The 16,556-nt window shown below is 35.1% G+C and overlaps 2 protein-coding genes across 10 annotated transcripts in view; both read left to right on the forward strand.

Annotated features, from left to right (window-relative positions):
- cadpsb (Ca2+-dependent activator protein for secretion b) overlaps positions 1 to 9,706 on the forward strand; it is a 100,532-nt gene extending 90,826 nt beyond the window's left edge. For all 9 annotated transcript variants that reach the window (XM_067372815.1, XM_067372818.1, XM_067372817.1 and 6 more), the window contains 8 exons: positions 1,282 to 1,437; positions 1,572 to 1,719; positions 2,234 to 2,308; positions 2,404 to 2,487; positions 2,694 to 2,726; positions 2,819 to 2,926; positions 7,357 to 7,461; positions 8,571 to 9,706. In XM_067372815.1, the coding sequence (XP_067228916.1) occupies positions 1,282 to 1,437; positions 1,572 to 1,719; positions 2,234 to 2,308; positions 2,404 to 2,487; positions 2,694 to 2,726; positions 2,819 to 2,926; positions 7,357 to 7,461; positions 8,571 to 8,747 (886 nt within the window). In that variant the 3' untranslated portion in view covers positions 8,748 to 9,706. The remainder of the gene's footprint in view (positions 1 to 1,281; positions 1,438 to 1,571; positions 1,720 to 2,233; positions 2,309 to 2,403; positions 2,488 to 2,693; positions 2,727 to 2,818; positions 2,927 to 7,356; positions 7,462 to 8,570) is intronic.
- A 1,187-nt stretch (positions 9,707 to 10,893) lies between these two features.
- cplane2 (ciliogenesis and planar polarity effector 2) lies at positions 10,894 to 16,458 on the forward strand. The gene is made up of 5 exons (XM_067374472.1): positions 10,894 to 11,065; positions 11,185 to 11,337; positions 13,682 to 13,806; positions 13,901 to 14,037; positions 15,954 to 16,458. Exons 1-5 carry the CDS (start codon positions 10,960 to 10,962, stop codon positions 16,189 to 16,191), a joined length of 759 nt encoding a protein of 252 aa, XP_067230573.1. The 5' UTR covers positions 10,894 to 10,959; the 3' UTR covers positions 16,192 to 16,458.
- The last annotated feature ends 98 nt before the right edge of the window (positions 16,459 to 16,556 follow it).

Below are 16,556 nucleotides of genomic sequence, written 5' to 3' on the forward strand. Positions count from 1 at the left end.
TCGAGAATAGCTGAGACAGAAAGGTGTTCTAAAAAGTTAAGAGACATTGGGTTTTGTTTTGTGTGGAAGGTACCAGTGGGTGTGGGTTGGTGGAACTCCCTGCCTGGTTGTGGCTCTGTCACTGCGTTGGTAGCTGATGCTCTGAAGTAGGCGTTACTTCAGTGTAGCTGGCATCCAAGGCAGTAGAAACTAACACCCAAAGAGTTCAAACATCAGAGTGGGCTTCTTTTTCAACAAATACACTAGAACGGCATGACATGTAAAGTTGATCACCGAATCATACACATTTTAATAAGGAAATTATAATTTTGAGCTCAGTTCATACTCTACATTTCTTGAACCTAATCAATTCCAAGATAGGAGCATGATTCACTCTTATGTTTTAACTCTTCCCTGGCCCTTACAACACATCTTTCTACTCAGGATGGCAGCGTCCTCAGAGTCGACTGCATGGTGTGTTTTGATCTCGGGAGCTCCTTTAGTCTTGGTGGGCATGGGTGGTGAGAGACAGCCTTTACCTACTTTAACACTTTGGCTTAAATGTATAGTTCACCCAAAAGTGAAAAATCGTTTTTTCACATCATGTCATTCCAAAGCTGTCTGATTTTCTTTCACTTTTTTTTTTTTTTTTGTTCACACAATGAAACTCAATGTTTTGGACCCCATTGACTTTCATCATATGGACACAAACATTCTTCAAAATATCTTTTGTCTTCCAAGGAAGACATGAATTTGAAATGACATGGGGGTGAAAAAATGATACAGAATTTCCATTTTGGGGTTAAATGTTCTTTAAGAATTATATTGTATATTTGAGAAGTCTTTACATTAACTTCAAGGAGTAATGATTCTCCTACTGGGTAACCAAGATCTTAAGATGGCTTCACCTTAAAGCACTATCTTGCTTTCCATCTGTTAGTTTGCAGCAGTAACCGTGTAAGCCTTCTCTCACCATGACATTCCCAGACCCCTCTCCTTTAGAGCAAATTGACAGAGCAAACTATGCATGAATTTAGGTCAGTCCTACAAGGTTTAATAACCACGCAAAAATGCGAGGTTATTGATGTGTTTTGTAAACACACCTATCTTTTATTTTGCCATGCACTGATTGTGCAATCACATTCATAAATTACTCGTTCCATTTCTGAGGGTCAAACGTTAGGACTGCCAGTTGGTGTATGGCTAAAATAAAGTGATCTTAAAAGCTTAGAGCCTCTGCATCTTCCTTAATACCTGGATATCTTGAACACTTGACATCTAATGTCTTATTATACCTGGCAGCAATGGCTCGGGAACATCAGAAGATTTGTTCTGGAAGTTGGATGCTCTACAGACCTTCATCAGGGACCTACACTGGCCGGAAGAAGAGTTTGCCAAACACCTGGATAACCGTATGAAGCTCATGTCAAGTGACATGATTGAGACGAGCGTTAAACGGTAAAATAGTATCTCGTAACTAAACAGACTCAAAATGATTGATGGTACACATAAAGATTTGAAACATGTTTTAAATATGAATGAAATTTAATGCAAGATGACTCTTTTATTTCACAACCTTTGCTGGTCAACAGCACCAGGGGAGCGTTTGAATCGAAGCTGACCAAAAGCAGCCGTTCCACAGACTTCCGCATCCCACTGTCCTTATGCACCATGTTTAATGTGATGGTGGACGCCAAGGACCAGTCTGCCAAACTGTGTGCAATGGAAATGGGCCAGGAGGTAATTGGCAGAACTTTTTCTGATTGTTGTGATAGACAAAAGCTTTATCTATGTTGGTATTTTCACACATCATCCTCAGGAATGCCAGAAACATTTTCTGAGATTTAATAACATTATGTAGTTGTTAATGAGAATACTTTCATAGAATTGGAAGTGTATAAAGAATATGTTCTTTTCCAAAAGAGTTTTGTAAAATATATCAAAAAACTATGAGAAAAATAATATTATATACATATTTTTTCATATTATTTCATGATTGGTCCACCTTGTTAGTATTTATTTTGCAAGACTGCATATTTTAATGAGTAAACCAGTATATTTAGTGACATACAAGCATGAATTTGGCAATAGGCATCTGCATCTTAATGATAAATCTGAATTTGACCATGCTTTCTATTTCTATATAGAATTATCTTTGGTTTAAACAGCTGTGCAGTGAACACAAGCTACAGCTCTCTTTATATATGCATTGTATAAGCTTGCCTAAGTATTTAAACCTGTCTCCACCTTTTAGAAACAGTACCACTCTCAAATCGATGAACTTATTGAAGAGAGTGTAAAAGACATGATTTCTCTTTTGGTGGCAAAGGTACGTTTTGAGAAAATGGTTGACATTACTGGATTGGTATAAGTCTAATTGAATTGTTTGGTCATTGAGTTATTGGTTTTGTGCCACCTTATCAGTTTGTGGCCATTCTGGAGAGCGTACTTGCCAAGATCTCCAGGTATGATGAGGGAACCCTCTTCTCCTCCTTCCTCTCCTTCACGGTAAGAATGATCTCTTATCCTATTTTCAATTCTAGTGCAATTCTTGGACAAGTCATTTTTTGTTAATGTATTTCTGTATTTCAATATGACAATGTTTTACTATAGAGATTTACTATATATACTGAAAATTCCTTTAGGTGTTAAACTTATTTAAAAGGAGCAAACAATTTTTATTGCACCTTGAAGGAACTTTTTATTCATTTCAGGTGAAAGCAGCATCAAAATATGTGGAAGTCCCTGTAAGTATTAAAAATTCACTGATATTTCTTCCAAATCTTTCCAAATCCATTTTACGCAAAACTAACTTTTTCTCTTTTTCCGACTCCCACAGAAACCAGGGATGGATGTTGCGGATGGCTATGTGACCTTTGTCCGTCACTCTCAGGACATTCTGAGAGATAAGGTCAATGAGGAGGTGTATATAGAGAGATTATTTGATGTAAGTAAGATGCCGTAGCCTCCGTGCCTAACAAAGGAGGGCCCATCCAAAATGTGGCAAAACAATGGGGCATATGAGGGATAAGTCACATTTTGAGTGCCGAGCCTGGAGACCTTACATCCAGACACATAAGGCCAATCATGACCTGAAGCTTTCAGTCAGCTCCCTAATGTCTCATTGCTGTGACTTCCTGTTCCAGCTCTCTGTGCTCTGGTGTTTCATTAGCCACGATGCATTGGACCTTTGTGCTCTGGTGTTGTGTTAGCTAATGTGCGTTGGGCTTTATGCTCACAGCAGTTTCTTGTTTAAGAGGCAAAGTGTCACCAAGTGGATTATTTATAAGACAGTGCTCTCAAAAGAGTGAAATTTAATTAAAACCCAAAAATGTGACATTACACACTTTTTTGAATTTTTTTAAAACACACACACACATATATACATATATATATATATATATATATATATATATATATATATAATATATATATTTATATATATATATATATATATATATATATATATATATATTATAAAATAAAAAATATAAAATATAAAATAAAAATTCTGTCCTCATTTACTGACCCTCAAGTTGACCCTAAATCTGTATGAGTTTCTTTGTTCTGTTGAACACAAAAGAAGATATTTTGAAGAACGTTGGTAACCAAATGGTTTCTGGACACAATTGACTTCCATAGTATTTTTTTTTCATATCATGGAAGTCAATAAGGACCAGCAACTGTTTGGTTAACGTTCTTCAAAATATCTTTGCATTCAACAGAACAAAGAAACTCATAGGGATTTAAAACAACATGAGGGTCAGTAAATGATGACAGAATGGTGAACTATCCCTTTAATAAAAAATATTTATTATATAATAATAATTGTACCCATATGGTAATAAGGGATTTTCAAACCATCAAAGCAATTCAAGCTTATAATATCAGTTTCGTATTTTTTGCAACTCCAAAAAACCAATTCCCCACTGCTTTAATTAACTTTATTTGGGGGCTTTTCTCAGCAAATATTAATATGCAGCTAAATCAATGAATGTTATTAATTTAAATTAAAATTTGTAATTGACTGACAGCACAAATTTTAAACACCAACTCTCAAAGGCTATAAGAGAGCACTGTTCGATTTAGAAAAATAATCCTTTGTGATTTTGTGAACATGTGTCTTTGTTACACAATGGCATATATATGTGTTTATATATTTTAAAAAGAAATGTAACAGATGTGTGGACCAGTGGTTGTTTTGAATACGTGAGTGTGTGTGAGGGTTTGTCAGCATTTTTATTATTATTATTATTATTATTATTTAAATTTCTGTTTTTGTTTCTAGTATAAATGTGCGTGTGAACATTTGTACCATACTGTAATAAGAAGTGTGTATCAGAATATTGTGGGGAAAAAAGTGTGTGTGTGTGTGTGTGTGTGTATGTGTGTGTGTGAGTGTCTGTTTGACTGTTAGGAAGTGTATTACATAACTTTTTGCTGCTTTACTTGCTTGTGTTTGGAACATTTGTGACACACATCTTATGCATGCCTGTTGGATCTGCCTTTTTTTATTTAAAATTTAGTGCTTGTTATGTGCATTATTTTTTTTTTTTCTCCTCACCAAGTTTGTAATAATGCATCTAACATCCAACCTCAAAGACCCACACTGAATCAGGCATTATTCCTCTGGTTTTTGCTTTATAGTTTCAGTCTGGCCCTGTTAAAACGTCTTCTCAAGAATTCTGTCCAAACTAATCATCGTCAGTGAAAGGCTTAGAGGCATGAAATCAAAAGCAATTATTAAAATAGTAAAATCTAGAATGGCAGCTGCCATGTAGTAACAGTTGTTACTGAACATTTTAATGGCAAGAACAGAATGGCATATAGAAACATGCAGGTTTCTGAATGTAAGGATTCACTGAGTCATTCCAGTTTAGTTAAAATGAATTCTTGCTTGGACATTTGTGTCAAACAGACTCAAACTGTGGAACTTCGTAAGGTTCAGTGTGGTCTTATGAGGTCAGTTGTCAAAAGGCATATTCAGCTGAGGGCTGTTCATCAAAATGATTAGTCACTAATTAATTGCTAATTCAACTATTAAAATTGCATTGTGTTAGATTTTTGAACAAACCACTTAGCCAAAGTGTTCAATTTTAAAACATATACGTGACTCAGAATGTACGTAACTTAAAGCGTACGTAAACATAATTTGTACTGCACTGTAAAAATAGATTTTTCAAAGTTGTAAATAAATATTATTACATTACGTTTTACAAGAAAATCCTATTTTAGTCTTTCTACTTCAAAATTTCAGGTTTGATTCAGTGTGTTACTTGCAGTTTCTTTGAAATTATTTGTGAAATGAGCAATTTCTGAGTGAAACATGTTTCAGCGTAAATCCTACACTAAATTTTTTCAGTGTACGGACATGAATGATATTTCAAATTGCGTGGCTTGTTGGTGAAAAATCCCATATCTTGGGACTAGAACATCAACGGGATCTACAACCTTCCATCTTACAAGCTGAATATCTCTCTCTCAGCATCATGGTCTGAATAGGGAACTGTAGTGTTTTTTTGTTTTGTTTTTTGTAATATGCAACTAGTTTTACAGATTGTGGTTGCATGCAACTACATTTCTGTATGTCTGTTATATCATTTTCATTACATTCTCCCTCTCTAAACACTTTGTACTCACGTTATCCTAACCCTAAGACAGCATCCTGACTCATTCTGCATTCCTTCTAGGACAAAGTGGAACTTATCTCTAAATGTCCTGATGTTTGATCACATTCTGTCGAGTGGCATGAGTTCTAATCAAATAATCTTCCTGTGTACATCTTCTAGCATGACCCACCTCCTAAAAATCCCCACTCATGCACAAACACACACAGCTCTCAGCCCTGTACACTCACCTGCACTCTCTGCATGCACTGCACGCTCCGACCAGTCACCTCTTTGAAGTGGACAGGCCAAAACAGAAATCACCGATCAAACCATCAAATGACCCTAATCCAACAAGAAATCTGATGTAATCACATATCAAGCAATCATATTTATAATACTTATAACAGTAAACATGAATTGGCAAGCTCTTGAGAACTGATAATAGCCCACTTCAAAAGTCCCAGATTGATCTGTTCACATACAGTAGGATACAACACTTCTTCTTCTAGATGATAGTTTACATCATTCATTGAACCACACGTGCTGTTCTCTTTGAACTACAAAGCATTTAGGTCATTCTGAATATGCATGGTTCTCAGATTTAGAGATTTTCAGAAAGATAAATATGGTTTAAGATAACAGTACAACACTTTTGCCTGCAAGTGCCGTATTCTCACTTTTTTATTAGTTTGTTTCTGAGAATTCTGATTGTGATTGCATTTAATTTTTTTTTGCACCTTGGGGAGTTGCTTTTGGGTTCTAGGGTGATTTTTAAACTTTTAACTACATACACAAGTGCTGTTTAATAACGTTAAATATGATCAATGGTATGGAAGATTGTTTCTGCCATGAAATAAAAAATAAAAAAAGGTAATTGTGACTTTTTATCTCAAAATTCTGAGTGATATAAAGTCAGAATTGCAAGTTATAAAGTCAGAATTGCATGTTATTCCAGTTGTGAGGGGAAAAAGATGTTTTTTTTTCTCAGAATTGTGTTTATAACTCACAATTCTGACTTTATAACTTGCAATTGCATGTTATAAAGTCAGAATTGCGAGATATAAACTCACAATTCTGAGAAAAAAAGTCAAAATTGCGAGATATAAACTCGCAATTCTAAGGAAAAAAATTGTGAATTTCACAATTCTGACTTTATAAGACACAATTGTGTTTATATCTCATAATTCTGAGAAAAAGAAGAATTTTATGATTATAAACTCCACAAACCATAAAAAGTCGTAATTATTTAGTGGTGGAAACAAGCTTCCATATAATGGTGAAAGGAGGAAAGCATTGGATTTTTTTTCTGATTTGGCTTTTAAAAGCTAAAGACTTTTGATTTGACTGAGGCTTTTAATTTAAGCTTACGTCGATAATCAGATTTTTATTAAGTCGTTTGAACTTAGGTTACGGGCTAAGATGTAAATGTAGCGCAGATTAAGTAATTGTTTTATAGTAATTATGCAGTTTTCTAATGCACGATTTATTTTTTCAGATGGTCATACTGCTGGCTCTTGAAATTAATTTCAAATTGTCTGACTAACCTTGGTTCTAAGTGAGGGTGTGATCTTGTAAATGTTGGTATCAGATGTGTGTGTGTGTGTGTATGAATGGTGTGCGTAGGTTTGTGTTTTGTAAGATTACTTATGTCTGCCTGTGTGGCTGTTACTGTATGTCTGAATGTATGTCTACACATGCTGGTCTTTTGCATGCGTTTGTTTGTCTGTCTGTGTTTTGCTGGAGAATGCTGTGTTTTTGTGCTTTGCAGCAATGGTATACAGCCACTATGAATCTGCTGGCGACCTGGCTGACTGAACGCATGGACCAACAGCTTCATGTCTATCAACTCAAAATCCTCATCAGGATTGTAAAGGTATTTCTTTCTAACTTACATGGAAGTGTTTATGCTCTGAAGCTGGAGTCATATGATTCTAACCACATCATCTTGTTCTGTGATTCAGGTCTTGCTTAGGGATGCGCAATATTGGTCTCATATCGTTTATTGGCAGCGTTTTTTAATTTAGGTCTATTGGATATTCGCTATATTATATTAGATATTAAATTATGCATGCTCTTTTCCCATGTTTTTACATTTAGATTACCTTTGCTGCCATCTCACTGAAGTTAAGCTTAATATTAACTTAATAACACTGCAAATCTCAGCATGCAACATCCATTTTTTATACTGTACATTACAGTATTGTACTTCCTAAATTCACTAGCAGCTTTTAAAATTATTGATTTGAAATTAATTTAGATAAAATTGTACAGCATATATGTGCAATATGAGGCAAAATTGGTACCATATAGTTTATTGCCCTTTATTTTTAATTTAATTTAGGTCTATTGGAAATTCACTAGGTTATATTAAATATTAAATTATGCATGCTCATTTCCCATATTTTTAAATTAGTTCTAACACTCAAAGTTAAGCTCAGTAGTAGTAATTTAATAACACTGCAAATCTCAACATAAACATCCATTTTTCATGCAGTACATTATAATATTGTGCTTACTAAATTCACTTGCAGCATTTAAAATGATTTATTCAAAATTAATTTAGACACAGTATCTGTACCATATTGTTTTTTGGCTGAGTTTTAAATTTAGGTCTATTGAATATGCATTATATTATATTAGAAATCAAATTATGCATGCTCATTTCCTCCATTTTTAGATGCCGTCTTCTAAGTTAATCTAATAGTAATTTAACAACACTGCAAATCCTTTTTTCATACTGTACATTATAATGTTGTGCTTCCTAAATTCACTTGCAGCATTTAAAATGATTTATTTTAAATTAATTAAAAATAGTATAGAATTTTAATATCAGCTATTTTTTGGTATTGTCTAGAATTTTAATATCGTGCATCCCTATTCTTGCTATTTTTTCTTTCTGGTATTGTTTGACATTAGTCTAATAGTATGTACTGGGGGAAAACATAGTGCTTGAGAAGGCACTGATATCTTTCATTCTTGTAGAAAAAATACCGAGATTTTAGGCTGCAAGGCGTTCTTGACTCTACACTGAACAGCAAGTCATACGACACGGTACGGAACCGGCTGACCCTGGAGGAAGCCACCGCCTCTGTCAGGGAGGGGGGCATGCAGGGCATCTCGATGAAGGACAGCGACGAGGAAGACGAGGAGGATGATTAGAGCATCGAGCCATCCGGTGCCACCCACCACCCTATCCAATCCAACCCTACCCTACCCAACCCCAACACTTTAAACTTAGCCTGATAACGTAAGATGCATGTAACAACTCTGATTACCCAGTTAGCCACTCTAGGATTTCCCCCATCAGCTCGAATTGCCCACAAACGAAGCTAAAAAAAAAAACAAACAATAAAAATCAAATAATTGTACTAAAGAGTAAAAAGAACGTTGCAAAGATCATGATTGGCAATTTTAGCTGTGTCATATCATAATAAAGAACAACAAACTAGCACCAATTTTTCAACTCATTTATTTGAGGAATTTGTTTCTATGTGTTCCTAAGCAATATGGAGTACCATTTGTTTGATAATGTCGAGTGAGATTATTAGGTGTGTCCCTGTCCAATGCGATAACATATATGGCGCTTCTTTGACGTACTCTTACATACATTAATGGTACATTGTTGTGAAGATGAGTGTATGGACCCTTTACTTTGTCTTGTCTGTTTTTAAAGTGGATGCAAACTGCTTCAAAACTAAAAATGAACCTCTGTATTTCAGTTCAAAACTGTTAACTGTAAATGTCTTCTGTGTCTGCACACTTCCATTGTACCTTTTTCCTTATTTGTGTCGAGGCTCTGTGGCCCTATGTTGCAAATATCCAACTAGCCATTGTCTCACAGGCATCTTAAAATGAAAATGAATTGGTATTCTAGAAATGCAATATTGTCATACCTCCATTTTGATATCTCATTGGAGACGTCTTTTAATTAGATGTCAGAAATGACAACAAAAATGGCTATATTTTTGGTTCAGTTTCACTTTTACAGAGGATCTCTCTCTCTCTCTATCTCTCTTTTTTAAGTTTATATGTCCAATTAAAGTCATTCTCTTTATGTAGATCTGTTGAATTTGCTACGTGCCATTTTTGGGGTCTCACTATTGTTTTTGTATATATGATGCTGTACATTGCATTCTGAGCCATTGCTGCATGCCTGTGGGATCCACCTTCTCCAAAAGCTTTTTTGTTTTCTGTGTCAATTAGCTGGTGGATTCATTCTTGCGTTTGCCTTATCAAAGCCAACAGTTGTAATATGCAAGAGCTGTGGCCTCTCAATAAAGATAACATGATGTACTAATTTAACTGTAGAATACGTTTATTTTTTTTATTTTTTTTTCAGATGTTGCCCTTAAATTCAGGTTTGAGAGTCTGAATGCAATATTTGCATTCAATAGTCAGTGACCCATTTCATTTGATAATATTAGCCTACTAACTGGCCCTTTTTTATTGCCTTTTTTCCTATCACATGTTTTAGTAAAAATGTAATCATAGATTAGTATCATTCCAAAGCCTACATGTTCAAAATTCATGTGAAACTTAAATTTACTGCATTAATTTATCTTGTCTTAACTTGACAAAACATATTGTTGGAGAGCTCTGAGAAGGTTGCATATTTGGTGGCTGTTCTGTGATAGATAGAAGTGACAATTTGTGACAAGAGTAAATAAATATTTAAAAAAACAACAACAATGGAATGTGGCTGTCACCCTGTGGCTATTTTTGGTATATGTTATTATTCAGAGTATGAAGGGAGGTTGTTATGGAAAGACTTACCGTGTTTTCAATGGCATCGTCTTTAAAAAGCTACTGAAACATCTTGGAAATACATTTTGCCGTGTTTCGTCAGCAGAACAATCCAAAAACATTAAATAACAGTACAAACCACTGATGACTGTATGTCTGTCCCTCACTGCATCGCTTTCATTAGAAAAAAAGATGGTTCCAGACAAACGAACTTCAATTTATTTTTTTCAACTTCAAATTTGGAACACTTTGTTAGACATATTGCTTTAATTTATATATATATATATATATATATATATATATATATATATATATATATATATATATTTTTTTTTTTTTTGTATAAAATAAAAATGTTTAGTAAAATAGCTACAATTGGTTTACATTAAACTTTTTTAAACTTTATTTTTTTCCGCACTTAACCATTTAAAGTAGGATAGTGCATTTTTACGTTTTGTTTTGTTGTTTTTTTCTCGAGTAGCCTCTCTTTTTTTCCCATTGGATAATGGACTTTTATTTTGACGTATTTTATCTTGGCACTTAACCTAGTTCGCTTCACGTTCGCGCAGATAAAGTTATTTGATATCACATATAAAGCACAATAGTCTCTTCATTTATCAAATTTAAAATGTCTATCCCACCTGGATCCGTAATCGTGTCGGACTGGCACCGCTGTGCAGACAGCAGAGAGTTTTTCAGCAAGATACTGCATAAGAAGAGACGGCGAAAGTTTGGTAAGAATGATTACCATGGATACAGCAGTTAGGCATCACTGTACCTTGGGCACATAAAAATAATGATTGTCAGCGTTTGTAATTCTGTATAAATTACGTGGTTTTCATATGTTGTGAAGGGCTCTTGGAGGCGCCGATGATGCCTCCTCATATGAATGTGGACATCGTTCGCTACAAGGTTCTTATTTCGGGTAAAACTGGAGTCGGGAAGAGCGCTCTTGCTGCCCGTCTCGCTGGCCTAGATCTCCCCAAAATGCATTATGAGACCACAGGTAACCAAACAAACACATTTAAAGTAGTTTTACTATTGTAAAAAGTTTTTTTTTTCTCCTCAATAAATTCATAGTACTTTTAATAAATGCGTTTAAAATTATCTATACACCATGAGTGATCCATGGTGCGGGTCGCCATAGATACATAGATTCCTCACTAGCGGTTGTTTCAATATATAGCCAAAGACACAATAACACAAGACGTGTCACTCGTATTGTTTTTAATGGGAGAAAGTGTAATAACGCGCAAAATAGCGCAATAAGTCCCGCCTTCTAAATAAGAGCAATCGCCGACTGGTAAAGTCATCACGTCACTGCAGCAGCCGTTAGAAGCACCGGTTTCTATAGAAACAGTCAGACTCACGCCTCTGAAACATGGCGGAAGAGACGCGCATTTAGGTCTGCGCATGCGCATTAGCTTGATTCAGCCTAAAAAATAGTTTTTTGTCATGATTCGAGCGTTTGGATAAAACATTTATAAGACAACCGTTGTCAGATTTCATTGGTGATTTCAAATATGAAATGTTATCATAAGGTTGGCGAACATTTTTGGAGAATTTGATGTTTCCCAATTCAAAGAGCATGATGCCCAGGATGCCCGAGAGGCGTTTCAAAGATGCCCGCGAGTAAAATGACTTGTCTTAAAGGGACTTTGGCCAATCGCCGATTGGTAAAGTCATCGCGTCACTGCAGCGTTAGAAGCTCCGGTTTCTATAGAAACAGTCAGACGCACGCCTCAGAAATGAGGCACGAGACGCGCATTTAGGACTGCGCATGCGCATTAGGTTGATCCAGCCTGAAAAATACCGTTTATTGTCATGATTCGAGCGTTTAGAAACAATATTTACGAGACAGTTGTTGTCAGATTTTATTGGTGATTTCAAATATGAAATTCAATTGAAAGCTTGGCAAACAGCTTTTGAGAATTTGATGTTTCCCCATTCAAAGAGATAGGAGCTGCACTTGGATGCCCGAGAGGCGTTTCAAAGATGGCCGCCGAGTGAAATGACTTGTTTTAAAGGGACTTTGATATAGCTCATTTTAAAGGCTGCGTCCTCCAGAAGTCGCAGGCTGCATATCGATTAGGTCTCATGTAAGAAAAGTAACCATTAGATTGCAAAGTAAGAAAGAAATTACAGTATTTTACACCTCACGAACAGTTATTATGGTTACTTTTCTTAAATAAGACATCCTTGATGACATATGCAGCCTTCAAATGTGACCCTCCTGCAGTCTCCGAAATGAGACGAAACTTTACGTAAGCCGTACGCCATATTGGAACGGTCAAAGTCCGTGAACATTCGAGAGATGTATGAATATCTATGGCTGCATCTGAAAACCTAGGCAGCTGACTTGTTGCCTTGCTGCCCTAAAAGGCAATGACTTGTAAGGCAGCATTTGTGAATGAAGGCACCTCACAAAACTGATTTCGGACAGACTTCTGAGGCAGCAAAACAGTTTAATGTTGTACCGCAAAATAGTGCGAGATTTGATGAGAACTAAACAAAAATTTCTATAGAAATTACATCAAAAGTGGAAAATGTTGGTCAAAAACATACATTTACGCACAAACTGACCAGCAAACGCAACTTTCGTACGCCATCTTTATTTTCTAGCTCAACGGTCACAGAATGGAATCAAAGGCAGCGAAGGACACATCTATGCTGCCTTTAAAAATAGATCAGATGAAGGTATCTCAGGAGACAGGAAGTGAAGCTAACTTTGGATCTACTTCCTCCGAAGGCAGAATTTTCCAGTTTTCGGATGCAGGCTTCATCTGCAATAGACTTCAGCAGATGATTTTGCTAAACTAACACAATACAACAAGACGAAGGTGTCCGCTAACACAACATTAAAAAAACGTTACCATAGTTTATGTAATATTGAGTTAATACATATATAAAAAACACAAACCAACACATTCTGTGAAAGGTTATCCCATTTCTTAGGGAATTTTAATCTCCGTGGTTTCTGCAATGTTGTGGCATCTTTGGTTCTTACTGTGAGTGATGACACATTGACCGTTCCAAGATGGCGGGCACGCTGATGTGTCTAGAGCAGTCGAATGTGGTATCTATGTATACTTTATATCTATGGCCCGCTCATGGTGGCCTTGAGATGACCAGTTACATAACACGCCTATTGTTATAAGACGATTTTTTGTGGTGGATTAAATTAATAATGGATGATGACAAATATGCTTGCTGCTTGCTATTTGAATGTCTGCAATGGCATTGAAAATCGAAAGACTTTGTGTTATGCTGCTTTCCATCCACACCAATAGGTGTCAGTACGCATCAATAAAAGAACATCAGTGATCACTGTCTGTCATTGATTCCTGTAGGAATAGAGACAACAGTGGTCTTCTGGCCTGTAAGACTAAAGGACACCGGGCGTGTGCTGTTTTTCCGTTTTGAGCTTTGGGAATGTGGGGAAAGTGCCATGCGAAGATTTGACCACATGTTACCGGTGGGTATCTCCAGCACTTACATTCCCTTAAGCTTTTTCACATTTTAATATAGGCTGTGATTTTTAATATATGGTGTCAATCTTCTCTCTTCAGTCATGTAAGGAACAGGTGGATGCCATTCTTTTCCTGTTCTCCTTCACTGATCGTGGCTCCTTTGATGATCTTTCAAACCAGATATCACGGATCACAGAATCTTTAGATCGAGTGGTTAAATTGGTGGTTGGCACCAAGTATCCTTCAGCTTTAGCATCTGTTTACAATCAAATAAATATGTTGCAGGGTTATTATAGTTAACTATAAAAAATATATAAATATTAACTAAAATAAATTATAATGTACTAAAAATAATGTATTCAGGCCTGGTTTCACAGATCGGCTATAGATTAACCCAGGATTAGGCCTTAGTTAAATTAGGATATTTAAGTAACTTTAAAATGTGCCTTAAAAAAAGCCTAGTCCCAGACTAAAATGCCCATTTTTTTTTTTAGCTGTCTTAATGAATGAATGATTTAATGATTTAGCTAGGGTTGCAAAATCTGGATGGGTTTCAAACTAGGATTTCAAAGCTGGAAACTTTCCATGGGAATTAACGGGAATATATGGGAATTAATGGGAATAAACAGGGAATTTGCAAAATTGCAGGTTAGCCTATAACAGGGTACTTAAATGTAGTTGAAAAAAACATCTTGCAACATAATTTTGGTTAAAACAACCAGATTTAATGCAATTTCAGTTGAATTTTTACCCTGACATTCACACAGCACACTACTTACTGCAGGGCTATTGAGGCCACACCCCCTGCATGCACTGTGCATTCCCCCAGTCATAACATTCTCATTTGATCAAAAATACAGAAAAAAAAGTAATATTGTGAAATATAACTACAATTCAAAATAATTGTTTTCTATTTTAATATACATTAAAATATAATTTATTTCTGTGATGCAAATTTTCAGCATCATTACTCTAGTCTTCAGTGTCACATGATCCTTCAGAAATCATTCTAATAGGCTAATTTGATACTCAATTATCAATGTTGGAAACAGTTGTGCTGCTTAATATTTTTTATAACCTGTGATACTTTTTTCAGGATTCTTTGATGAATAAAAATGTAAAGAACAGCATTTATTTAAAATAGAAATATTTTGTAACAATATACACTACCATTCAAAATTCTGGGGTCAGTAATATTTTCCTTTTTTTTTTTTTTGAAAGAAATTAATACTTTTATTCAGCAAGGATGTGTTAAATTGAAAAAAAAAGTGATATTAAAGTGATATGTTAGAAAAGATTTCTATTTTGAATAAATGCTGTAAAGTGATATGTTAGAAAAGATTTCTATTTTGAATAAATGCTGTTCTTTTTAACTTTTTATTCATCAATGAATCCTAAAAAAAATATTACAGGTTCCAAAAAAATATTAAGCAGCGCAATTTTTCCAACATTGACAGTAACTGAGTATCAAATCAGCATATTAGAATGATTTCTGAAGGATCATGTGACACTGAAATAAATAACACATAACAACTGCTGCAATAAAAACATTTATTTTACATATTTACTAAATTAGAATTAATTGAATGCGAAAAATAAATTTCATGTTATGAACAAATTATATGTTTATATTTATGTTTGTATACAATACATTTTATATAAATATTATAAATTTATATAAATTTCCCAAAATTTCCAATTATTTCCCGTAAATTTCCATAAATTCCCGTAAATTCTTGTTAAGTTTCCAAATTGGAATATTTCCAAAATTCCCCCGGTTAAGTTCCCATGGAAACTTTCTGCCCCTTTGCAACACTAGTCTTAACTGAAAACAACTTGCACTGACATATCTTAAAATATGTCAGTTCCATTGTTTTGTCTCAAGATGCACACAAGTAATGTTTTTTTCTAAGGCACGTTAATAAAAGATACTTAAACGTCCTAATTTAACTACGGCCTACTCCTGGCTTAATAAGCCCTGTCTGTGAAACCAGGCCTAAGTGTAATTAAAATGAAAATGGAAAATACTAATTCGAAATATTAATAAAATATATTATTGTATCTCAGTGATACTAAAATAACTTTGATGTGTTGTTATAACGGCATAATAGTATATTGTCATGTGACATTGTCATGGCCCTTAACAGCGCAGATTTGACTTATTTATGCACACAGACGTGACAGAGAGTGACGTAACACATTTTCAAGAGGTGTGGGGTCTTCCGGTCTTCCGAGTGGGAGGTGATGTGAGCGCGGGGCTTGGTGAAGTAGCGCCCCTCCTAAATTCCCTTGCAGAAAACCTGTGGCACCAGGACTGTATGGCTGCTTCATCAGTCTCCATCTCCCCACAGGCTGCTCTCAGAGAAACAGGCTCAGAGATCATTGTATAGCTTGTATGTATGTGTGTTGTAGATCAGTTTCAAATGTATTGGTCAATATTTATGAATGGACTATGCTGCTATGGAAATGCACTGAATACCCAATAAGTTTATTAGCCATTTCAATCCAGTGACTAGTACAAATATCTGTGAGTCAAGAAATAGTCTTTTAAATGGTGAATAAAAATAATAATAAAAAAGTCTCAAATGAGTCTGCTTATTGTTTAAGTACAGCTGCAACAAAAATATTGTTATATATTCATAGGCCTCAGAATATATACATTGAAGTCAATAACCTTATAACATTTTTTGTTTTTGGTAAATAACCTAAATTATGTGATTTAAATTACCACAATTTAAAGGGATTTCAAGTTCCT

The sequence above is a fragment of the Chanodichthys erythropterus genome, chromosome 21, assembly GCF_024489055.1.
Source record: "Chanodichthys erythropterus isolate Z2021 chromosome 21, ASM2448905v1, whole genome shotgun sequence".
In the NCBI taxonomy this organism is placed as follows: Eukaryota; Metazoa; Chordata; class Actinopteri; order Cypriniformes; family Xenocyprididae; genus Chanodichthys; species Chanodichthys erythropterus.